Here is a 24,606-nt window from a genome sequence, read left to right as displayed (position 1 = left end):
TTAACAATCTAATATATGTAATTCAGGAGATTATAATTGTGTAACATCTGTCCATTGCAATAATTACTCAGGCACCCCGACACCTAGAGAACACATTGAATTGGAAACATGAAAGTATGGAATATATTTATCACAAAATTGAGAAACCTAAATTATGGTACAGCAGTCCCTAGAGAACACAAGCAAAATTTCATTCCAAAGAAACCCTTAATTTACTAAACCCAAAATCTGTGGGCTAAGTCAGAAACAATTTTCTAGCAATGTCATCCTATGCATTCAGAAAAAAGGTTCGGTAAACAAGAGCTATAACACCACTTGGTCACTAAACTTTATGGAACAATGCTTTCAAATATGACGTAGAGAGGCAAAAGGTTTCAGAGCAGTGGAGGGTAGATGATCAAATGAGCTAGTTCGGAAGTAAATGTGCGGCTGATATGTGCCCACTAGATGGAAATGCTTCGGCAGGAGGGAGGAGCAAATGAGCTCAAGAATAAAAGGCTAGTGCCTAATGGTGTTGCACAAACAAGTTCTGAGTTGATTACTTTTCCAGTTCTCCAATGCAGAAATCATCAATCATCTCAAATACTCGGGTAGCGTGTTGAGGCCTGGCACAAAAGTGAAAAACAGCTTTTAAAACAAAAGTGTGGTAACCCAAACAATTAATGCCTGTGGCTAATATTTCTAATCGGGGACAGAAATTGAAAACCTCAGAAGGAATTTCATAAATTGCACGTTATACATAGTTAAGAGAAATCACTTTCATGCATAAGCATATATAGTTTTATGGAAACAGAAATTCAATCTGCAGAAAAAAAAAAAAAAGGTTCAAAAGAGCAAAGGGAACTGCAATTAGTCTCTTATTAGTACTTTCCCTCGCAAGGTTCTATGCTAGTGGGGACTACTAACTAGGAAATTCTACCTAGGAGTGGTTATTGATGCAACCCTTCTGTACCCAGGTTAACTGAAAAACTAAAATCTGTCTTAATTGATCAATTACTCCATAAGATTAGTCTTAAAATTAGTGTTTTATATCCCGACCCTGCATCTTCATTTCTTAATCCCCTTCAATTTCGGCCTTCTTTATTTTCAGAGTGGTCGAGTAATCTACTACTGATGAATTGCAAAATATCTCCCAACTGTAATTGAATAGCAAAAGGTAATAAATGAGGAAGGACCAAAGAACACACACCCGTAGAAACCTTCAGTAGAATCATCACCAGCATGCGCCAGGATGGCATCACCACCAGGGTGCTCTTCTACGTATGAGGTAACATCAAAAACCTAGAATTTTGCAAGACATGAAATGTTTTAACCTAGGAAGAACAGAAAAAGAGAATACAGGACAGTAAAAATGAACTGAATATTCTTTCAAGTAACAAAAATAATAGTCCATGCAGTAAAAGGCAACCTTGTCTTTAATAATGATCCAACAGTCGGTTCTCTTGTTATGCAATGCAACTTCTGCTTTACTGTAAGCTTTTGGTGCAAACTGTTTAAAAAAGCAAGACCAAGAAAGGTGAGAAAAGGAACCAGACACACAAAACAAAACAAAAAAGAATTTGCAACACAGTTGGCAATAACTGTAACAATTTGTCGCATCCAAAATTTAGCTTGGAGCAGGTGGAATTCATTTCAAGATGTACAAGTTGGTGAAAGAAGAATGTTAATTATGAATATCCACCAGCAGGATAAGCCTCTTGCAAGTTGTAACGCTTATCATGATTTTTAACCCCGCAAAATACCTCATTCTACTTTTTTTTAGTGACGAGGGAAACCCGCAGGCCGCAACCATACCCAAATGTGTACACTAGATAAACCCCGCCTGCCTTGTGACCCTAGCCGTCAAAGGACCACAAGGAGGTAAATCAGCCTAAATTGTCATAGCTAACTGGCTCAAACCAAGAAAGCCAATACACTACTCCCTGGGAGTGGAACTTATAACCTTACGGTTACTAAGTCAATTGGTTAGGGTTGGTCCAACAAAAAATGCCTCATTCTTAATGACATTATTGCTTGCGCGAACATAAATGTGAGCTATCACTTCCAGTAAACCTAATTTAACCAAATGACCCAAAAGCACTCAAAAGCCATAAGCTAAGCTGCCCATATTAGGATGCTTAATATAGAGTTTTCATAACAGAAGCTTATACCAATTCGTAGGAAAACAAAATGGGTTCTCTGTATAGTTATAAAACTTGGTAAAACCATCGAAAATATAGTACCTTGGTTTGAGCATTCGCTTGGAGCTTTCGGGGTTGATCTACATACCAAGAACAGAAAATGCAGAAACAAAAAATACCAATTAAGTATCTATACAGATTCAAATCAAGCAAACTGACAGAAAAGAAAAAAAAATACAGCAAAATAAAATAAAAAAGTAAACAGATACTATGAAGAATACGGAGTACCAGATTTATTGCGCATCATAGGGATAACAATGAGCAGCCCAAGCAAGATTCCAAGTACCAACGTCGCAAACGCTACCTCCATAGCTTTAAGCTCCAAAGAGAATGGTGGTCTCAAGTATCGAGATAATCGCCCGAGGATCCAGAGAAATCAGACTAGAAGGACTCAAATTTCACGTCTGGGTCAGATTTTGAGCCAAAAATTCACACTTTTTACCTAAAAAAACAAATAAATATGCGAACCCACGGAGTTGAATTGGGTCACGGGAGGAATCTTTTACTCACTGCGGGAGTGGGAGTGTGGCTTTGAGGGACTGCCGAATGCCGAACGGTTATTTAATATCTGGATCAGTATAAATAGTTTTAACAAATAATAATAAATTAATTACCTGTATTATATTTATGTAAAAATATATTGTTTTATTTTCTTTGTCATATTTATTATTTACTCCGTATTATTTTATTAATTAAATTAATTCTTTCTTTTTTATTTATTTTAAATATTTTTTATTTCTAAATTTAATAGTATTTTATTTTTTTAAATACATAAATTTTATATACTAATTATTTTATGAGTGACAACTAAATTCTGTATGTTTCCATTCCCATGTTTGAAAAAAAAAAAAAAAAAGTGATTTGTTAAAAAATTTAATAACCCTACAAATTTTACAAGAATTGTGATTAGAATTGGAGGAAAGAAACATACTCCCATTAGGCAATCAAGGCTGCAAAAAGGCTACTTACTGATGAAGAACTTCATTGAGAGGTTGTGGGTAAGCTAAAAGCACGAATCTTTGCGAGTTTTCTGAGCTTCATAATTTCTCTCATCTTCTCAACCTCTTCCCAAAGACCATTACTGGCATAAATATTGGACAACACAACATACACTCCATCATTCCAAGGCTCCATCTCTTGCAAGTGCTTAGCAACCCATTCTCCCATCTTCACATTCCTGTGTTTTTCACAACCCCCCATCAGGCATCCCCACACCACCACATTTGGTTTCATTGGCATCCCCTCCACCATCTCCCTAGCCTCCTTGAACAATCCCGCCCGCCCCAACAAGTCCACCATGCACCCGTAGTGTTGAAGCTTGGGCGCGATTCTGTACTTGTTTTCCATCATGTTGAAGTAATGCTTCCCCTCCTCCACCTTCCCACCGTGCACGCAAGCGCTCAGCACCCCGACGAATGTCACGTGGTTGGGTTTCACACCGGCTTCCCTCATGTGGTGGAAGAACTCGAGTGCCTTCGTTGTGTGCCCGTGGAGGGCATAGCCAACAATCATGGATGTCCATGATGACACATTCCTTTCATCCATACTGGAAAAGACTCTGTGGGCAAGATCCATCCTCCCACATTTGCCATACATGTCAATGAGTGAATTCTTCATTATCAGAATGCCATATTTATCAGCTACCCTCACTTGAAACAGGCATTTATGCAATTGCAGACCCAACTTCAAGTCCCCTAAATTCCCACAAGCTGATGTGACACTGACCATGGTCACATCATCAGGATGCAATCCAGTTTTTCTCATCTCCAAAAACATCTCAAGTGCTTCCTGTGCCCTCCCGCCTTGTGCCAGCCCAGAAATCATGGCATTCCAAGAACCCAACGCTCTCTCACCACTTTCATCAAACACCTTGTGTGCATCTTCAAACTCACATGCTTTTGCATACAAACTAATAAATCCACTCTCACAATACACATGAGTGCTCAACCCGATCTTTAGAGCATGAGCGTGAATCTGCTTTGCTAGACCATAATTCGAAACTTGAGAAGTTGCCTTCAACATAATGGGCAGTGTATATTCATCTGCGGAAACGCCGGCTCTACTCATGGCTATGAAGACTTGTATGGCTTTCTTGGGAGAGTCCAGTCGTGTGTATGATCGCATGATGCTGTTCCAATAAAATGGTGCCGGATAGAAATCTAGGAAACGGGTTTGGATTATCTTGGAGTGAATTTGGATGAGGTGTTGAAGGGTGGTGCAGGTGGAGACCTGGGTTGCCACGGCGGCTCCGTAGTCGTGGTGGCATAGCGTTGCGGCGGTGGAGGTTTGGGTGGTTTTAATGGCGGAGAGTGAGTTAGTGAGACGAGAAGAGAGTGTCAAGTACTTGAATTGGGCGGTGAACTGAACAAAGTTCATGTCTTTGGAGAATAGCTTTGCAGTGATTTTTAGTTCAGTCTGGTTATATAGGAAAATACAAGAAATGAGCAAACTAAAATTATATTATTATATAATAATTAAGTTACAAAGCAGTACATTGTAATAACATTCTCACGGGGATCTAAGTTGGCAGTACACTTGATGCGGCGCAGCGCAAGTGCCCGCACGTTATTCACGAAAAGCTAAACGGCAAGGTAAAGAGCACAACAAGATGAAAACCATGGAGGAGCTATGAAGAACAAGTAAGCTCCAAATACAAACAGGACAGCTACTCAGAATTACAACCACAAACTTACAGATTCGCCACTAATTTCTCACTCAGCATTACCCCCCGATCACCGGTAGTTTCTGTAGATGGGAGTGTACATGCAGCTTTCAGCATACTTCACCAAATCTGCAGGTCGAGGGAGACGGGTCGCAACACCTACAAGTCATAATATTTCCATGCACTTTGTCAATATAACATTCCAACTCGATTTCAGATGATGAAGAAAAACTAGGGGAATTTTATTTTTAGTTTTAGAATGCACCCACCAAGTTCATATGCTTTAGCTGCAACACTAGCTGCTATATGAGCTGAGATCTTTCTGATGTCTGTGAAAGGAGGATAGATCATCCCTTGTGCATAGTGTTCGTCGGTTACTTGATTAGCCAAAGCCTCCGCTGTTAAGATTAACGATACCGAATGTTAGGCACAGCCTTGGGAGATCATCTCTAGAGTCTATAATGCACATTTCATACAGCAAAAAATGTAACGATGTTATAAATTGGGACTTCCAAATTTTGAATGAACACATAATAAAATGTGAAATGAAATTTAGCTTAGATTCCCATAGCTCAGCAATATGCATATAATAAGATGTGAAATAAATTTCAGCTTAAGAGCTCCATTGCTCTATACTTACAAGCTGCAAGAAGCATATCATCATGTACACGGATGGTACCAGACATGACAAGACCAAAGCCAAACCCGGGGAAAATATAGCAGTTGTTTGCCTGTATGGAGAGTATGGGAAAAGAGATCAATAAACTCATTGAGCTAAAAGGTGATTCATGAGAAAGTATATCACATAACAATGCATAACCTGGCCAGGTATGTTGAGTTTGCCATTACATTCTACAGAAGGAAACGGGCTTCCACTTGCAAAGACTGCCCGACCCTGTTCCAGGTCGAGAATGTGGAAAAAAATGTCAGATTGGTTATAGTAGCATGACTAAAAGAATCAAGCATCATTTTGAGATTGAAGTTGTTTCAACTAGAAATATAGTATCACCTCACTCCATTTGTAAGCCTCTTCAGCAGTACATTCAGATTGTGATGTTGGGTTGGAGAGAGCCAGTATAAGAGGTCTCTGAAAAATGATTCATTTATAGAACCTTGGTTCAGATTGGTGGAAGAAGGAAAAGACAATAGGTATAGGGCAATATTGTAGAGAAGAGTACCTTGTTATTGGCAGCCATGGTCTCAATTACTTCTTTTGTAAATGTTCTTCCAACTCCGGATGTTCCAATCAACACTGTTGGCTTGATGGCCTAAGTTTGGAAGTGAAACAAAGATCATGAAACCTAATTGAATTTCCTGAAGGCAGTAATTCTACATATAAAAAATTTAACAAACCTTGACAGCATCAAGGAGATTGTTAACAGGTTCATGTTCATGGGCCCAAGGTTTCTTGAAGGCTTGAAGAGAACCCTTTCGAGAACTAACAATTAATCCCTGCATAGATTTCATAAAGTCACACTATTTGGTACTTGTTTGAGAGAATAAACAAACAAACCCACTAATACAGAAAACAGAGTTTAATGATACGGAGGAAGAAACTTAATATGCAAATAGTTCTCTACCTTTGAGTCCACAAGCCAGATCTTTTTGCGAGTCTCCTCAACAGGGGCCTTTGTCTGAGGATGAAAATAGAAAAATCAGTATACACAAGTTACCAGCCAACATAGAAAATGTTGTCATGTTGTGTTTCAGACCCAATGAAAATCTGTTATAACAATACCTTGTTTGAAATCTCAAGAGCTATCAGTTCTGCAATACCAGTGCCAGCCTGCAAGCACAATTACATATATTTGACTATCAGATCTTACCATGATGTTCACATGTGAAAGTTATAAACAAAAGAAATGGGATGTATGTATAGTTTTTTATTTTATATTTCTGGCCCTTTTTTCAGAAAAACCACACCAAGTTTTTTATGCAAAAGGACAGGTAACACATTCCCATTACCTTATGCAAAAAGTTATTATCTTTTAGATTAAATGTTGCAATGTTGGCCACCTTGTGTCATAAAGTCAATAATTTTTCTCTCAGGTTACTAGCGGAAATTATTATTACCTCTCCAGCACCAAGGAACAAGAATGTGTGGTCAGCTAAGGTGCCCCCAAGTAGCTTAAGTGAGGCAAGAAGCCCTGCAAGCACTACTGAAGCTGTCCCCTGCAAGGTAGAGGTCCAAATATAAAATTGATGAAAGAGCTTCTCTTAACAAAAGCTACAACAGGTATTGATTAATATATACCTGTATATCATCATTGAAGACCAAGTGAGTGGTGCCATATTTGGCCAGCAGCTCAAATGCATTGTGGTTTGCAAAATCTTCAAACTGTAAATGGCAATAAATGACACCAAAATTAACAAAAGGAAGGAAGGGGATGCTACATAGAAATTGGAACTTGTTTCAGAGGTGAATCAAATTACTGACCTGGACAAGAACTTTTTCACCATAGTTTTGCTTTACAGCAGTCATGAACTCATCCAGGAAGTCGTAATATTCCTATAATGTTAGTCAATATTAAATCATTGTGCTACAGTTTAATATATTGCAGCAATTGGGGTCCGGCAAGTCCTCAAGGACTGAAATTCACCTGTCCAGTTGTTCTCTTTTGTCTAAGCCCAATATAGTAGTCATCCTTCAGTAACTTCTCATTGTTCGTCCCAACATCAATTGTTATAGGCAAACACTGCACATGCAAGCAATACTTCGGGTCAGAATTTCAGTGACCATGTGACACAATGGTGAAAACAAATCATATCAAGTTTTGGTACCGCTGAGGGTCTGACACCACCAAGTGCTGTATAAAGAGCCAACTTCCCCACAGGAATTCCCATCCCCTGTAACAAAGGAAACAGATGCAATAAGGTTACAGCACTTTATGGTCATATAGAAATACAAAGTTGACTAAGGAACCAGAAGGACAGAAAGTGGGGGAAAAAAATTAAAACTTAAAAGGCCTATTCATTTCTAAGGTCCTACCTGGCAGCCAAGGTCTCCAAGTCCCAAAATTCGCTCGCCATCTGTCACAACAATGACCTGGATTGACCTCTCAGGCCAATTCTTCAATACCTCAAGAATCTTCCCCCTGTCCATAAGAGAAATATTTGGTAAAGGTTTGTGCCAACATGGTAAATATGGGCTATTCAGGCACAAGGAGAAACATACTTTTCCTTCAAACTGATGTATAGACCCTGAGGGCGCTTGAATATGCTTCCATATTTTTGGCAAGCCTCACCAACAGTTGGAGTGTATACAATAGGTAGTAGTTCATCCACATTATCAATAAGAAGCTTGTAGAACAGCCTTTCATTCCTCTCCTGCAAAACTCAACATCCAGGAATTCAGAAAAAGAATGATAACTAAAGCAACCATGCTCACTTCAAAAGCATAAAACACAATATATGATTACAAATGTTTAGACACATCAACATCAGAATGCATCATTCCGATTAACAAAGAAAAAAGCTTATAAGGAAGAAGGTACACAGAAACAACGAGGTATCCAAATAAGCAATTTGGGCAACAAAAACAAATAAAAATGATCAAAGAAGAAAAAGGAAACATCAGAATGACCAAGTGTCTTGGGAATACCTCAAGTTCCATCAGGGCCTGATACTTGTGTATTGGCTGATCATATTGACGGATACTGTGCATTAGTTTCTTCTCCTGTAAGTCAAACACAAAATATGAGCAAAATTGATCATGAGGCGAGCTTCAGATTCCAGATCAACACAAATAGTGTACCTGAAGCTCCTGGGAAACAATTACAGGAGGAAGAAGACCTCGGAGGTAATGAGCATCTCTTTCATTCTCCTTGAACGCAAGCCCTTTGTTGTAACGAGGGTCTCTTAGCAAATTGTAGCCACTATTGCAAACAATAAATCAGAAAATCCAAAATTAAATCCAGGTTCGGTTTCATCTCATACATCAAAGATCTCCAACATAAAACAACCTTGCACGCAGCGCGCACTACAGAGAAGTAAAACTTCTTTCCAGTTTTTTGTGTGTGTGTGTGTGTGTGTATTTATCTTGAATGATCGCGCAATATCTATCATTTAGCATACAGAAAATCTAAGATCCTGAAATTTTAGCTTAATGATGTCTGTACTTAAATTAAATGCTCCAAATTTCAAGCTAACTTTCAGGATCATATCAAAATTAAAAATAATATATATGTATATAGATTATACACACACAAAACAGTTCAGAGCAAGCACAGTAACTACTACGGAGTACTTTAGCAAAAATTGGGAAAAAAAAAATAGAAGTTGAAAGTGAGTAGTACCTAGCAACAGAGGTAGTCCAGGGGGTGACGAGCTGATCTTCGGTGGCGCAATCCTCGCCGTACACGTCTTCTACACCGCCTCCCGGCGTTGCTCGCGGCGACATTTGCAGCACCGTTTCTCCCCCTCTCTTCTCCTTCAGTAAACTCTCCATTTCTCTCTCTCTATCTTTCTCTTTCTCTCTAGATAATCAGCGGTGACGGTGCGATTGACACTCTATTTCTGGCTTTCCGCCTGCCACCTTAAATACACGCATATTGAGCATATGCTTCTAGAGATGTAGAGAGAGATAACTACTGAAAGAGATGTAGAGAGAGATGGCCGTCGTCCTCACGTTCCACCTTTACATTATTCAATGATTTCCCGCGTCATCGGCTAATGACAAATATTTTTCTCCTCCCAGGAAAAATCATAACTTTTTCATTCTCTTTTTTTTTTTTTTAATTAAAAAATGTACATATAAACTATTTTTCTTTTTTAAAATTTTTTCTTTTCCAAAAAGGTTCAACTCCAACTTTTTTTAATAGAAAGATTCTTCAATTAATATTTGCACCTTAAGTAGTTCTTTAAATCGACATACTATAAAACCAAAATACATTTAAGTGATCGGACTTAGCTCAATGGTTTAGTGGGTAATATTTGGGATAAGAGACCAAGGTTTGAATTACGACGGTCACAGTGTGAAAATTATGTTCAAAGTGGACAGATTTCTTGTGTGCACCGGCATTCGAACCTGTCTACAAACTCATTGAGTCACCGTAATTTACATCATCTTATTCTGTTAGGCTCTGTTTGTCAAACATAGCTGAAAACGGAAGAGTGTTAGCTAAAATTAGCTTTTTGATAAGCTGATAAATGTAAAAATACTGAAAAGGACATCTTCATAAAATTTAAATTAGTTTGTTTACATGCATATTAAAATTTAACACTTTGTCTTAAAAAAAAAAAATTAACATTTTGAAATAAAACTATTAGCATGACCATGATCTTGCATCTCATAATGATGTAGCAATATTGTTGCAAATCTAATAATAATAATAATAATAATAATAATAATAATAATAATAATAATAATAATAATAATTGCGGTGAAAGGTGAAAGTTGTGGATAAAGGAGAAGGAGAAAAGGATTTTAATTGGGAAGGGTAAATTATGTCATTTCTTTAAAATAATAAGGATAAAGATGGAAAAGGAGTTAGAAAGCTAAGAGCTTATTTTGAAACGCTACATAAAGTAGCGTTCAAAAATAAACTCTTATTTTAAGTTAAGAGTTCATTTTAAAAACATTACCAAACGGAGCTTATAACTTATTAGTAACTTAAAATAAGCTCCGTCAAACAGAGCCTTAGTCTAACGTTCTTCTTTGAAGAAACATACGTCTTAATCTAACGTTAGGTATAGAAGAGAGGAAAAGCCAAAGACATTTCTGGTGGAGATTTTATTTATTTATTTTCTTTTGACTCAATTAACGAACTAATTATATACCGAGTATTAAATAATGGACATCAATTATTTAATATGATATGATATAAAATATCGGAGAAAAGAGTCATATCAATCACTATAATTTGTTCTATGTAATACAATGGTCACCTAATGCGTCATAATGCTAATAACTGATTGTCCCTTTAAATAATTATATTACTCCATTTGTCATAAAATATCGTACGTGTCTAATTTAATCAATGAATCTTGATTCAAGTTAACTATATAAAATTTGTTTATATTTTTTTTTTAGTATTACTGACTCAGTTATAACGTAGTTCATAATTACTTTCTTAACTTATTAAAGAATAAATAGTTGATATTGTTATCACGGAAGATCGAATCCATAACTTCTAATTTGAAATGTGTACATTTAGTATATAAATTGTGAACATTCAATATGTAAATTATATATTTTGAACTCGGATTCACCTTACAAAATGAATCCGGATCCATAGAATACTTTGTCGTAGAAGTGGTCATCGGTCAAGGATGGAGGGAGAGAAAAGTAATCATAAATTATTATTAAATTAATTAATAATGGGACAGTGACATGCTTATGCGTATTGGATTATTGGTCAGATCGTCGTTGTCAAACCTTATAATCCATTATTTTTCAGATATTTATTAAAAAGATAAAATGATGTTTACAATTAATTTTTAAAATTTAAGATGTAAGCTTTTTTTGGATTAATCGGAAAGAGACCCCTAGAGAATACAAAATTAACTAGTCATAGTTCTCACTCCATCTTGGTGGCACTAAATGTATCCTCAAGAAGTAATTTTTGAAGATAATTAATTTCACTTTTGGTCCCACGACTTTTGATGTTCTATCACTTTTAGTGCACAACTTTAAAAATTTTTAATTTTGGTGCCTAACTTTGTTATTTTTATCAGTTTTGGTCCTTTCGGCCAAATTGACAGCGAAATGTTGCTGTATTTTATATTGTTAGGGGTAAAATCGTCACCCCAAGGAAACATCTTCAATATCTAAACAAAATCACTGTAAAATTATATCTATAGGTGTTTGATGATGAGAATAATGGGAAAGACGGGCAGAAATCAGACAGATCTATGCGATTTATAGTTTCAACCATTGGCAAACTCTTTTTTTCCTCTTAATATGAATTTTCTTTTATTTAAATACTGAAGATCTTTCCATGGGATGACAATTTTGCCCCTAAAATATAAAATTCGGAAATATTTTACCGTCAATTTGGCTGAAATGACCAAAACTGATAAAAATAACAAAGTTAGGCACCAAAATTAAAAAAATTTAAAGTTGTGCACCAAAAATGATAAGAACTCAAAAGTCGTGGGACCAAAAGTGAAATTAATTCTTTTTGAAGATAAAAAGAGGACAATTAAGCATTCGAAGACCCCGACGATGTTAAGTTTACTATTTGATAAGAATAATTGCAATTTTATTTTACTCTCTAAAAATATGAACAAGTTTGATATCTCGTTCTCTTATCATGTTCCTATACGGACTACATCTCTCTAATCCAACATGGATTCATAAGGGCCACGAATGGAAGCTGAACAGGTGAAATATGATTATTGTACTTAAAGGTCATGATTTTGATTCTTGCCAGTATCTTTTTATTATTCAATCTATCACTCGTTAAAGTCGCTCTTAACTTTCACGTAACAATAACATTGTCATAGCACAGGTAGCTCAATAAGTACTCAAGTGGTAAATTGTTGACAAGAATGCACGATCTAGACTTGGTAGTCACAATGTGAGAGTTACACTCACTGTGGTAAGCTCTTTGTAAATAGTAGGTATTAGTCTTCCCACTAAAGACACCGTTGAATTATCGTAATAAATAATTCAATTTATAATCAGATTCCTTATTGGTACCAATTAATGTAGTAATTTCTTAATGATTTACTCGTTGAATCATATATATCACTCTTCCAAAAGACTGAACCCCAACCTTAAGGGGCCCCCATACCCCGACCCGACAGAGCATTAATCATATATATCACGCAATTACATACATTGGATGCGGGTTTCTTTTTAATGGAATATAACATTTGATAAAAGTAATATACTTTTAAAAAAAAAAAAAAAAGTGTTTCTATCGTACAATCACATATTATTATAAGAAGGGTATGGATAAAGGTGAAGTGGGTTTGATGGTGCAAATTCTGGAATAAACGTGTGGATAATATAATGTACATGATTGATGTGTGGGTCCAATCCGCTTAGCAGCCACCGCAAAAAATCAACTCACGTTCCAACACACCCCAATTGGCTACTAAACAAATTATTAACGACAAAATATAATGAATCATACTCTAATTTCGTGATTGTCCTTTAGGTCAAATTCTAATTAGATTAAATTCCGAAAATTGAGGGGTACTTTGGTTCCTTGCTTAGTAATGGATAATATCATAGGGGGACAAAAGAAATAGTACTACGTATTAAAAAAAAACTATGTGCAACAACCACGTCCTTGATCCTAATGCATAAAGTGACAATGTTAGTTGGCAAACAGATTTTCATTTTTCAACAATATATATATATATATATATATATATATCGCACTTATCAAACACCACATGGCTACAACTTGCGCACTGTGTATCTTGTATATGATATTTGTGTTTTAATAATACTTTTTTTGCCCCGGGGGGGGGGGGGGGGGGGACGGTGTAGTTAGTACAAAAAAATGGAAAGTAAGAGGTACAATATAGAGAAACAGTAAACATGTAATGCTGGGAAAACTTGGAAATCAAAACTATATAGATATATATGAAAGTATACAACATAAATTAGACTAGAGATATGAGATTAGGTCGGTTTGGTTTAAAGAATGTTAGATTACCTTAGGGGATGTTAGATTGCTGGAATGTTAAATTTCTGTGTTTGGTTTAAAACTAAGATATGTATATAAGACAACGGTAATAAGATAAATTAATTAAAACATTCAAAGCTCAATATTAGTAATAAGACAATGGAATGTGAGATTACCTAAGAAATTGGAGGGTATCTCACATTCCCTTCCAATAGCTAAAAACTTGATGCGGAGGTTATCTGAAATTCCTGAGAAAGTTACATAACCCGAACCATGGGAATCTTATATTACCAAACAATAATATTGGTTATCTTATATAACCTGAACCAAACGCCCCCTTAGAGTTACGCTACAAGATAAAGGAATAGGATATGAGAATGTATTGATTGAATGAGTAAAAAGTTGAGTGGTTTGTACGAAGTAGGGTCAGAACTATTCGATCAGATATAAGGTACAAATGTTTAGTGAGAATTGTAGTGAATAGAAGATGATCATTTAGTTTTAGTGAGTAGCGTGATATTTAATATTTATACTTTAAGTTCGAGATTACACTATGATGACTTGTGGCAAGTGAGCCTGATGTGAGATGCTCTTATTGGCGGAAGAAGGCAATCGGTCAATAATTCAATATGCAGGGTAGTCCCAACAAATGGCACATTAGTCCTAGCTCTCAACTACTTTATCTGCTAGTCAAGTCAATCACTCGTCGATCAGTCACGATAGCTTTTATACAATTTGGGTCATAACCTTATCTTCACACACTTATTGTTCAAGTTATTAGGTTACTCTATAACTCCATCATTAATGATTAAAAACTTGTATTTTTTTGACTTCAAATGTATTTATTGTTCAATTGAACCCCATAAATTAAATACACCAACAAACTTTTTTTAAACTATAGAAAGAATTTTGAAACGTTTTGAAAAAGTTATTAGTATGTGAAAATCTATTTGAAAAGCAAAATTATACTCCATAATTTTTAAAAGAGTTTTCATGCATCATAATTATTTAGTATAGAATATACTTCTATAGAGCATAACACATTTGTATTGTATTATATTGAAAGGTTTCTTTCACCAAATATATATGTTAATGATAATATGTGTTATATTTATTTGCTACCAGCAAATTTACTGACTTAAATATGAGTCAATTATGTGATGTCAAATTGTAAAACATGGTAAATTAAACAAATATTTTGAACAGATACTACAATATAATAGAGTCAGTAGCATTAAAAAAAAAATAAATATAAGTGTATAACAATTTAAAACACACTTATTTGTGCAATACCATGCAATCATATAAATATCTTATTTAATAAAAAAAGTTAAATTAAAATCTCAATCAACTTATATGTCATATGAGCGGCCTAGGCGTTAGGTGTTCCTAGACCGAATGAATTTCGTCTCTACTCCCTCTAGGCTCTAGGTGCCTTTTAGTCAGTCGGCTGACTAGGCGCTCGACTCGACAGAGTGTTTTTTTTAAGGGTTTAGGACAACTATACTTTTTTATTATTGTTATTTTACTCGGCCGCCCAGCTAACGCCTTATGAGTTTGAACGTGGTAAAACGTTGGTTTTCTCTATTTAAACCGATCAACTATGACTTATGAATAACCTAGACTAGTTTATCTCCTTATGATTCTTTGCCAGCTAAACATACCTTCGAATAATGAATATAGGTTTTCCCGTAAATCAAAGTTTGAACATTATTATTAATTTTTCTTAGTAGATTAGTGGTCAACTTTATGTTGTGGTTGGATGCCAAATATTCCATTAAAACTTACAAAACATATCTTATACATGCATTTAAAAAAAAAAAAAAGTACAACTTATTTAAATACAAAATACATCAAAACACCATTACATATTTACATATACCACAACAAATTACCTTATAATACACAATAATCAGACAAATACATGATAGTATGCTAGCATCCTTCTCTGCTGTACATTTATAAAAGGAAAGTCTTTCTAGCAGTAATCTACTTGGTTAGTATTCTCCACAGGCTAAGTATTTTGCTCTAAACTTTCAGATGTAACATTTTCTGCAACATGACTGGAGAAACAATCATGGCTTTCCCATTGTTTTCCTTTGCTTGAAGCTCTGCATGAAGTTTACAGAGTGCAGAGCCAGCCACTTTCCATGCAAAACCACATTTTTTAGCATCTTTTTTCGACATTGCATGATCATAAGTAACATGATATATTGCGAGGGCGTTGTTGTATATATCTTTCATACTCTTCTCGCTTTCTTCCAGCTCATCCGCGCCATATAACAACTACATAATGATTGACGGTTTATGGCTATTTCTTGTGTCAAGAACCAAGGCCATGAAGAAAATTTTGGATAAAGAACTTACCCGCTTGTATTTTTTTATCACCTCGTTTGCCAAATCATCTTTTGATTCACCCTGGGAGCTCAACGCCTTTGCCATCTCGGATCTGTACTCGTCATACCTCTTCCTCCATGACCTCAAGGATTCATCGGGTACCTTGATATCGAAGCAAGGTAGTGTCGTGATTTCTGGACAGAAAATTAGATAAAGAAACTGCATTACTTTCCCATCCATCAAGAAATTTGCAACTAATTAAACTTCCAATTCAGATGTTTACCTACCTATAGGAGGCGGGGCTTTGGTTTCAAACGACACAACAGTGTCATAAATTTCTCCCAAGACAGATGTTGAGTGATATGTATCTCGTCGTTTCCCCATGAAATGTGGTAACTTATCCACCTTCAAATCTTTGCGAATATTAACCTGGATTAGAAGAGTGCAGTTCAATTTAAACCGTTGATCATCGAGGGATTGGTTGAGGTCATATTTGGGGATTGCCCTTTCTGGACAATTCATATAACACAAAATCAAAATATGCAACTGACCTTTTTTCCACTTTTTGGGGCATCTAAAGCATCATAGTACAAATCTATCAACTCAAACATTTTTAAGATTATAGCTACCATTTCACTGTGACAATTATCACCCAATAGGAGTCTATCCATAAGAGCCAGCCAGCTGTCAGCTGCAGTAGACATACTGTAGCTGAGACAAGGAAGAGTGAAATTTGTTATAAACACAGAAAACAGCTAACGAGTAACGAGTGTTATTCATGCTCTAAAGGTTGCACTGCAAATAGCAACTCCTATTACATTACAAGATCAATGTAATATGTAAGAGCTACAAACGTATGGAAATGGCCATAACGTACTCTGTAAAAAGATTTAAGATAATATAATAAGCAATACCTTGGCCTTCTTGTTTCTAAAAACATCTGAAAGAGTGTGTGCTCCAATTCTTCAGGAGAAATCTCATTAGGCTTTCTAATAAGTGGCTTGGGAGTTGAAAATAAGCGTTTCCAAGGGCAACTTGCTCTGAAATTTTCAATCAGCTGAATAGCAAAGTGAAAAATGTTCAGAGGCAGACAAAATTGCACAAGTCCAGAACCATTTAAAGCTCTGTGGAAAAATAATAGCAAAGATTCATTCTTGGAACTAACAAAAGTGCAATCAAGTTCATTGGCCTTCCCATAGATCGATCAGAAGATCTCTAGTAACTTTTTTGGGGACATCTAAAGAGAAACCCAGTATACCTTGGAGTTTCGAGAAACCCAGTATACATCTCCATCAAAATCTCCATTAGCAATTTCACTTGCCACTGATCTTTCGCCTTTTGTGGAGAAGAATATAGCATATTTAGCATTTCCAACTATCTCATCAATTTCCTTTACATAGACAGCAGTTAATTTGTGGATGTCCCCAAAATGAAGCCCAGGATTCCTGTAGACTAAGACTTCCCCAGCAATTTGACCATAATCACTGCATGAAACATATGAATGGCACTTCAAAGTCATTCTGTATGGTTGATAAATTTAAGTCATTTCACTACATGAATGGCACACTTTTGGCATGAAAGAAATATCAGCATCGCATATTTAAAAATCAATAAACAAATGAATGAATCTACTTACAGTATAACACAAACTTGATCACGATTTAGTACCCCGTTCTCTGTTGGGTCGGCTGTCCCTATTAAATAAAAGCTGTCAGAAATTGGAATCTTTCCTTCTTTAAGCAGACGTTTTTCTGCATTAGTTGCCGAAGATATGCAACATTGAAGATATGGTTCAGATAGAGGTACTCCTGACAATATCATACTTTTTGCTATGGAACCATAATCAAGATCTTCATAATTGCATGCAGCTGCAAGAAAATAGAGCAAATAAATACAATATTGAGAAGTTCGAATTCTGCTGAGAACGAAAATAGAACTTAGAAACAGCAATAGTGGATCATAACAAGCTTTGATGGAAGGGGGAAGGGGAAAGGAAGAGAGCCTAACTATGAAGTTTTATTATCATGTCTGCATGGTTATTTTTTATAGGTTGTTTCATGCTATTGAGAAAATTATTGTTTCATAGAACAAAAAATTCATAATTATTAAGTAATAATATCAATATAATGTTTTAATAATAATAGTTAAAAAGGAGGTAGGAACTCCAAATTACCTTTTAGTGCCAAGATCTCATCAGAATATATCCTCTGTGTCTCTTCCAATGCACTCTTCAGTATGTCCAAGAAATATTCCCTGGGAACTCCTCCATAGCTCAAGAGAGCAATCAAATTTTTTGAGAGATGAGCTTGCTTTGGCTTTTTACTGGAAAAAGAATATAACATGTCACTCTCACACAGATCCAAGGATAGTTCACATGCCTAAACTATCAGAATATATTTACAGAAATAGTCTTCAGCAGAATTCATAAGGAGCTCAATACTTAATGAAGGTGTCATTCTATTTGCAAATAATAATAATACAAAGAATAACAAATTGAATTTTGCTTTTAATCTTTTACCCATCATTTATACACAAAAGTCTAGATAAGCACAATATACAATTTATACTTCAAAAGTCATAAAAAGTGAGGTGTTAAGCAGTTGCTAAGCCCTTTACTTCATAGAGAAGCAGAGAGAAAAAATTCGCACAACTAAAAGAAATGAAAGTTGAAAATGTACCTGACTGCTACTATCTCAAGTGAGTCGAATATTTGGGTGCACGAGAGTTCTGGATCTGTACCAACCTTGATCATAGAGGGTCTAATATGAATTGTGCTCTCTGGGAGCTTGTACATTTAAGGAGCAGAAATATGAAACCGTCAGGAAAGCACTACTGAAACTTCAAAAGTAAAATCACTAATAAATGGAGAGAATCTTCTTATCCAAGAAGTTTTTTAAAAAATATGACGAGGCAATTAAGCCAGCTCCCAAGTCCCAAATAAGTGAAGGTTTTATAATGAATTATAGAGAAAACCATTTGGGAAATATTGAACAAATTCATTTTAGGTCACAATTATTAACATGATTCATACTGGAATTACAACTAAAGTCCTAGACATTTACCCTTCTGTTGACAAGAAGTGTTCCCTTAATTGCACGACCCTTGGTGTAGAGACGGCATTGCATTATCAAGGGCTAGAAAGAAAGTGAAAGAAATGTGAGATTCAACAGTAAGAAAACACAAGCCCTACAAAAATATCTTTAGCCTGTTCTTCATAGGGTAATGACTAGATTAATTATCAACCATTAATCATCAAATGATTACCGGTTCCATGTTCTGATATTCTTCTTCTCCAAACTTCCCACCATTGATCAATCTCTGGGAATATAATAAGAACAAATGGAGTTAGAAGCACAAATATCAAATATGAACCAATACAGTTGAACTGCTACAAAGAAATTGAGCAACAAGCCAACAATGGCAGCAGAAATATGGAGACAAAATGTAACAGCTTATGTAAAGCATGAGAATACTTCATGTAGACTACCTTAGAATTGGCATCATTCGAGTGCTTTACTTTGTAAAAGTTTTTGGGGCACTTCTTTGCTAAGTCTTCTGATATAAAACCCGTACCATCAGTTTGTATCAGCGGTGCACCATCTTCATCTAGGAGAATGGATCCAAACTCATCCTACAGATAGCCCAAAGAGAATAATACCATAAAAAAGTGCATAATCTTGAGACAGGAAAGTGCCAGAGTAATACAGAAAAAGGAAGAGCAATGAATATACACGGCAATATATATCCTCAATTTCGAGTATTTTCACATCACTTAGAGGTCCTAGGTCGATGGGGAGCTTGACAGTCTTTGACAAAATAAGAGAAAACCTGCAATCAACAAAGTATTTCACCACTTCAAAAAATAAAAAATAATGTTACTGGATGGTAAGTCTCGGGGTAAGAGCAACCTGGCCATGTATTTAGCCATGCTTGACACCATGTGAACATGCATGAAAAGACACCTTGCATCATGGACTGTTTTTCCATGCAAAATAAAGCTTTCTTCTGCATGACCAAGCGTCTCCATCCGTACAAAGTAGCATTTTATAGAGGTGGTTGCTCTTCCGTCATTTGGATTGCTTTTCTTCTCTTTTCTTTCGTCTTTAAAGACTGCACAAAAACATAGTGGCATCATTTAATAGGGGCTAATTAACAAATCCACAAAAGATGTTTACTACTAGGTTATTCCATGTACAGGGATGAAAGGTCATACTTCTGTTAACATTGTACAAAATGAAGTCTGAACAAGCAAATGGCTGAGATTTTATTGTTGAAAGACTGAATATCCAATTCCCTATAGGTTGAATTAAAAATGTTCTAAAGTGAAGCTTTCCTAACGTAAGGACAGATTGCAATTGAAGTGAGCAAATGATGCCATATAGGGAATAACTTAAAGGTGCAAAATCCTTATTAAGATAAAACTAGGATATGTAATCTGCTAATAAATAGAAAGAAAAAAAAAAACAGCTAAAATTACTAAAAAATCCATGCTAACAACAGGAAATTGGTTCACATATTTGGGGGCAATCTAAGGTTTAAAGCATTAAAGCACTTCTATGAAGCTTTTAAGGTGAATTTAAAGAGCAAGAGAATGTTCTTGAATATTTAAAATCTTCATGGAGATTAAGAAGACAAGTACCAAAAAAGCGATAGCGTCTTAAACCAACAAGCAGACCGTTCTCAATGGTTTTTCTGGCATTAGTAGGGGCATCATCCCAAAACTTGACAATTAATACATTCTCATCTCCTAATGCCTGTTGGAGATGTGTTCTTGCTGCGTTCAAATAAGGTCCCTGAATTTCAAAAAGGCAATTACACATTAAATATCGAAATATTCTGTTACCAGTCTTCCATAACAAAGTAATTGCCATTCCAGCACTAACCATTTAAGGAATTATACAATGAAACCATTTAAGGAATATACATTTCTACAATGAATCAACCACTATTGATTGCACTAAAAGGATGGAAGAGCAATAATGAATATTCTTAGGTGGATTACTCATAGATTACATATTGCTTCTCCTATAAGCCATTGGATAAAATTTTTGAACACTTAAAAACACTAAAGAAGCATATCTTTATACATAGGTAGAGGGAAGACATTTAACATAAAATAATGGAAAGATGCAAACCTTGAATGTATACTCTTCATTGGAATCAACATTACAATTGTAAATATGAGTCCTTCCGGAATCCCAATCAATATACTGAGTAACATAAAAATGGAGAAATTAATGAATTTGGCATATAGAAAGAAGTGCAGAACAAACATCAAATACCTAAATGCTTTAGTAAACTCAAGACATGAAAGTAGATAAGAAAAGTCTTGTACACACTTGACTTCATAAATCATAGAACTATTAAAGGTAGCTCTGAAAACCAGGTAACTCTTAAGAATAAAAACAGAGGACAAAATAGTTCTTAGAGATTTAAGGGGACACAAGGAGAGTAACATTTGAGACAGAGCATCACCCGCAGTCTTTCATGATCTTCACACAAATGACTGAATTTGGTCCACATATATGACTCAAAAGCTGCCATTGACTGATTTCCTACATATAAAATATCATTGGCAGCCTCTGGAGTCACTACATCCTCCAATTTATTCCTGCAAAGCAAGTCAGCTAAATGCCAAACTATTGAGAAATACAGAAGCCAAGAAGTAAGGGTTGTATTACCTCCCAATATAGTTTAATATTAGAAAGAACTTTCTAAATTCAAGCTCACTTAGTGCTGACAACTGGTAACTAACTCCTAGAGCATTTGCTCTCTCTTCAAATTCTAATCTCCGGGGGTGGTGGCTAAAACTCTGAGGACTTGATTGAGGTGATAGTATATCTGGCTTTGACATTTTGGATTCAAAGGTCTCATCACCAGCTTCATTATAAAGTTATGTTTGAATATTAGAACCTATGACTGGTGCAAAAGTTTGAAACTCACAAGAAGTTTGATGAAGAGGAAAAGGAGGAACCAACATGCTCACTATATATATCATAAATGCATTCAACAAGTGAGATTAATAATTAATTGTTGGGCGGCTATACTGCAGACAACACATTAAGAGGATCCATACATTTTTTTTAATTGACAAAGACTATATTCTTAAACATAATATATTATAGATTATACAACACTTTTTTTTTTTGTAATTCAAGTCAATGATCAATGAGTAGTTGTTAATATTTCTTGCATATGATCAGATGGTCATAATCTATAATCATCATAAGCCAACTTAGCCATTGAATAATTGGTTGTTTAAATAATCAATTGTTTGTTCATATAATCATTTGGAGTAATACACAATCACAAGTTTTGCCAAATGGTTAATAAACAAAATTGTTGCGGTGTCTACCTTTTTTTGCTTCATTTTTCATGAATCATGAAGATAAACATAAAACCAAAGAAAGAACCAAGCTACCCATAAAACCAAAAAACTTAACACATCAAATTTAGTCAGAATGCAGAAGTTGAGATCCAATAATCCTAATAAAGAAAAAAGTGTAGCATTTCAGTTTCTATAGGAAATTTTACTGGCAAGACAAAACAGTTCCACAATGAAAATAGCAAGTTACCATTGCTCTTAGGGGAAGGAACGTTTCTTGGAGTAAAATTACTGGAAGAGCATGAGGAGGAAGGTGAACTGAAGTATCTCTGCGGAGAGTGGGAAAAGCTTCCTGGACTGGAATGCTGCTGAGGATAATACTTTTTTACCATATAGACAATGAAACGACTGAGTGTTGTTCGAATCGGGCAAGGTGAGATTTTTTCCAGAACATCTAGCGAAGCCTGCTCGCCTATCGAAGCAAGACACTTTCTAGCATTGGTGTCTGCACGCTCTTGGCGCTGTTTTATGCAAATTTCTTGAAGTTTGGCTTCTACTGATGGTGCAAGAAACACCTCCTCTGCCTCTGCGTTTCAGATATCACAAATAAAAATAAGATCATTTAGGACAAATTTGATCGAAACCGACTCGATTATGGAGAGATTGTTTGGCATTTCATCATACATTCATACTGCATCTGTTTTTGCAAATTTCAAGAGGAACCATCTCAGAGAATTTAAAATTTTGAATGGGCAAGACATCAAATTGGAAAACAATACTACTAACGCCGTATCATGATGAAACCTACTTGAAATTCACTAGGGAATTTTTTTTTTAAAAAAAATGATGGAAAGCAAGAATTTTACCATTCCAACTCTGGGGAAAAGGCGCATTTCCGGGAGAATGAGGAACATAGGTAGAGGGATGAGAAGAGTAGCAGTTTCCCCAGCTCTGGGGAGAAGAGGAGACACCGTTTGGGTGAAAGGGATAGAATTGGTTTGCCATAGTGTGACTCTGCACAGAATGAAGTCACTGAAAAGGTTGTTAAGCTTTATAGCTTGAGATTTTGGGCGCGGGAGAATATCAATGGAGGCAGTGGTTCCTGTGGCTATAAGAGTTGCAAAGGCTTTGAATGCTTCTTCTTCTTCTTCTTCTTCTTCTTCTTCTTCTTCTGCGGCGTCAGGAATCATTAGCCATTTTGAATTTGAAGTCGCCAACTTGGAGTTTGGAAGGCAACGGTCTTGTGAAAGCCCATCAATCAAAAAATTAAATAGCGGGATTCCTGATACATGGCTTCCCTCGAGTGTACTCTGTCTGCATGAAATGCGTTGCCTTTTGGGGAAGAAGACAACGTTTCATTCCGTCAATCATATCATGCTACCAATTACCAAAGTCCTCTCAAGTTCAACATTCATGGGCGGTTGAGAGGGCCATGACGAGAAAACCATTTTAAAAAAAAAAATAATAACCCTATATTTGTTTGTTTAAACTTTGAAGTAATTTAAAGATTATCTGGGTAATATAAATATAGTAAAATTAAATAGCCTACGGCTCTGTATTTTAAGCTACTAATAAGGTAGAAGTTCTATTTGGTAATATTTTTAAAATAAATTAATATCTTAAAATAATAACTTATTTTGAAACGTTAAAATAAACAGCTTCTAAATTTTTTTAAGCATACCAATAAAGTACCTTAATGAGATTTTTACAACAACAAAAAAAAAAAAAAAAAGATGCACCCTTAATGAGAAAATCACGCACCTTTAACAACTTTAAGTTTCAACAATTTATGCACATTAAACATACAAATCACGCACTTTAAATACACAAACCTCGCTCCTGAAAAGATAAAATTACAATTTCTTCGAACTAAACACTGTAATTCAGGTGGTTAAAAAATTGTGTTGTAATTGAATTACAACTGCATTACACCAAACAGTACATTAGTGGATGATTATTCATGGGTAAGAGATACGAGCAACAGTAGTTTCAGATTATTATTACCCTCAAAACTGATCAATCGATCTGCCCGTGAACACTGAGTGCTGTTGGCAAATAAAGAGCACAGTAAAAGACTGACACGAACGAGACAATCCTGCTCCTACCTATATACTCTTAGCTACTCTCATAATCTACACACTACAATCCCAAATGTTATACCATGAACTAACCTTACATTTTGAATTTTAGTCCAAAACAACATTCACACTATGTATCTGTAATTAATATATTATTATATACTTTTAATTAATAAATTATGTACCTAACTACCTACTATAATTAACAATGTATAAATATGAAGTTAACATATTATGTGCATATAATTAGGAGGTGTTTGGTAATTGGTTATTAGCTTGTAGTTGATAGCTAAGGGGATGTTTAGTTCATGGAAAATGTTTTTCAAAGGAAAACATTTTCCTTAAGTGAAGGAAAATGTTGTTTTCTAGTGTTTAGTTCATGAAATTCATTTTCAATTGGAAAATGAATTCCTCAAATTTGAGGAAAACAAAATTCTTGGTT

At 35.4% G+C, this 24,606-nt stretch overlaps 4 protein-coding genes across 6 annotated transcripts; all 4 read right to left on the bottom strand.

Moving 5' to 3' along the window:
• Window positions 1-104: 104 nt before the first annotated feature.
• On the bottom strand, window positions 105-2,744 carry LOC109186429 (cytochrome B5-like protein). 2 transcript variants are annotated; one of them, XM_019336400.1, is made up of 6 exons: window positions 2,649-2,744; window positions 2,409-2,561; window positions 2,223-2,260; window positions 1,409-1,489; window positions 1,190-1,281; window positions 105-605 (listed from the first exon to the last, which is right to left on the bottom strand). In XM_019336400.1, exons 2-6 carry the CDS (start codon window positions 2,488-2,490, stop codon window positions 539-541), a joined length of 360 nt encoding a protein of 119 aa, XP_019191945.1. In that variant the 5' UTR covers window positions 2,491-2,561; window positions 2,649-2,744; the 3' UTR covers window positions 105-538. The 2 variants fall into 2 exon arrangements, with proteins under 2 accessions (XP_019191945.1, XP_019191946.1); XM_019336401.1 differs by having other exon boundaries at window positions 1,409-1,486; window positions 2,409-2,709.
• Window positions 2,652-4,611, bottom strand: LOC109186428 (pentatricopeptide repeat-containing protein At1g77170). Its single transcript, XM_019336399.1, has 2 exons — window positions 3,150-4,611; window positions 2,652-2,748 (listed from the first exon to the last, which is right to left on the bottom strand). Exon 1 carries the CDS (start codon window positions 4,554-4,556, stop codon window positions 3,162-3,164), a length of 1,395 nt encoding a protein of 464 aa, XP_019191944.1. The 5' UTR covers window positions 4,557-4,611; the 3' UTR covers window positions 2,652-2,748; window positions 3,150-3,161.
• A 15-nt stretch (window positions 4,612-4,626) lies between these two features.
• LOC109186427 (NADP-dependent malic enzyme-like) lies at window positions 4,627-9,520 on the bottom strand. Of its 2 annotated transcripts, none has more exons than XM_019336398.1 (20): window positions 9,454-9,520; window positions 9,138-9,423; window positions 8,597-8,717; window positions 8,444-8,518; window positions 8,018-8,169; window positions 7,832-7,937; window positions 7,624-7,689; window positions 7,443-7,538; window positions 7,280-7,351; window positions 7,097-7,180; window positions 6,916-7,014; window positions 6,581-6,628; window positions 6,423-6,476; window positions 6,196-6,294; window positions 6,021-6,110; window positions 5,852-5,929; window positions 5,663-5,737; window positions 5,483-5,573; window positions 5,108-5,240; window positions 4,627-5,001 (listed from the first exon to the last, which is right to left on the bottom strand). In XM_019336398.1, the coding sequence occupies exons 2-20, from the start codon at window positions 9,287-9,289 to the stop codon at window positions 4,953-4,955; spliced, it is 1,740 nt and encodes a 579-aa protein (XP_019191943.1). In that variant the 5' UTR covers window positions 9,290-9,423; window positions 9,454-9,520; the 3' UTR covers window positions 4,627-4,952. The 2 variants fall into 2 exon arrangements, with proteins under 2 accessions (XP_019191943.1, XP_019191942.1); XM_019336397.1 differs by having other exon boundaries at window positions 5,112-5,240; window positions 9,454-9,516.
• A 5,728-nt stretch (window positions 9,521-15,248) lies between these two features.
• Window positions 15,249-23,535, bottom strand: LOC109186425 (probable RNA-dependent RNA polymerase 5). The gene is made up of 21 exons (XM_019336394.1): window positions 22,953-23,535; window positions 22,337-22,672; window positions 21,443-21,641; window positions 21,237-21,372; window positions 20,897-20,971; window positions 20,401-20,554; window positions 19,670-19,871; window positions 19,493-19,589; window positions 19,249-19,392; window positions 19,026-19,079; window positions 18,824-18,895; window positions 18,440-18,546; window positions 17,935-18,083; window positions 17,398-17,629; window positions 17,020-17,245; window positions 16,676-16,818; window positions 16,313-16,472; window positions 16,049-16,190; window positions 15,792-15,955; window positions 15,442-15,710; window positions 15,249-15,323 (listed from the first exon to the last, which is right to left on the bottom strand). The coding sequence occupies exons 1-20, from the start codon at window positions 23,089-23,091 to the stop codon at window positions 15,453-15,455; spliced, it is 3,189 nt and encodes a 1,062-aa protein (XP_019191939.1). The 5' UTR covers window positions 23,092-23,535; the 3' UTR covers window positions 15,249-15,323; window positions 15,442-15,452.
• Window positions 23,536-24,606: the final 1,071 nt, after the last annotated feature.

This window comes from Ipomoea nil, unplaced genomic scaffold (assembly GCF_001879475.1).
Source record: "Ipomoea nil cultivar Tokyo-kokei standard unplaced genomic scaffold, Asagao_1.1 scaffold1407, whole genome shotgun sequence".
Taxonomy (NCBI): Eukaryota; Viridiplantae; Streptophyta; class Magnoliopsida; order Solanales; family Convolvulaceae; genus Ipomoea; species Ipomoea nil.
The sequence above is the reverse complement of the archived record's forward strand: the minus strand, read 5'-3'. Positions and strand labels throughout refer to the sequence as shown.

Coding starts and splice junctions, on each gene's coding strand:
- LOC109186429 (XM_019336400.1), bottom strand. CDS start 2,490: ATGGAGGTAGCGTTTGCGACGTTGGTACTTGGAATCTTGCTTGGGCTG. Junction 2,261..2,408: donor TATGATGCGCAATAAATCTG/GTACTCCGTATT, acceptor CTTGGTATGTAG/ATCAACCCCGAAAGCTCCAA. Junction 1,282..1,408: donor GGATCATTATTAAAGACAAG/GTTGCCTTTTAC, acceptor GCAAAATTCTAG/GTTTTTGATGTTACCTCATA.
- LOC109186428 (XM_019336399.1), bottom strand. CDS start 4,556: ATGAACTTTGTTCAGTTCACCGCCCAATTCAAGTACTTGACACTCTCT.
- LOC109186427 (XM_019336397.1), bottom strand. CDS start 9,289: ATGGAGAGTTTACTGAAGGAGAAGAGAGGGGGAGAAACGGTGCTGCAA. Junction 6,111..6,195: donor ATCTCCTTGATGCTGTCAAG/GTTTGTTAAATT, acceptor TTCCAAACTTAG/GCCATCAAGCCAACAGTGTT. Junction 5,241..5,482: donor TGATATGCTTCTTGCAGCTT/GTAAGTATAGAG, acceptor TAATCTTAACAG/CGGAGGCTTTGGCTAATCAA.
- LOC109186425 (XM_019336394.1), bottom strand. CDS start 23,091: ATGGCAAACCAATTCTATCCCTTTCACCCAAACGGTGTCTCCTCTTCT. Junction 19,590..19,669: donor ATGGCTAAATACATGGCCAG/GTTGCTCTTACC, acceptor TGTTGATTGCAG/GTTTTCTCTTATTTTGTCAA. Junction 17,630..17,934: donor TGAGATCTTGGCACTAAAAG/GTAATTTGGAGT, acceptor ATTTTCTTGCAG/CTGCATGCAATTATGAAGAT.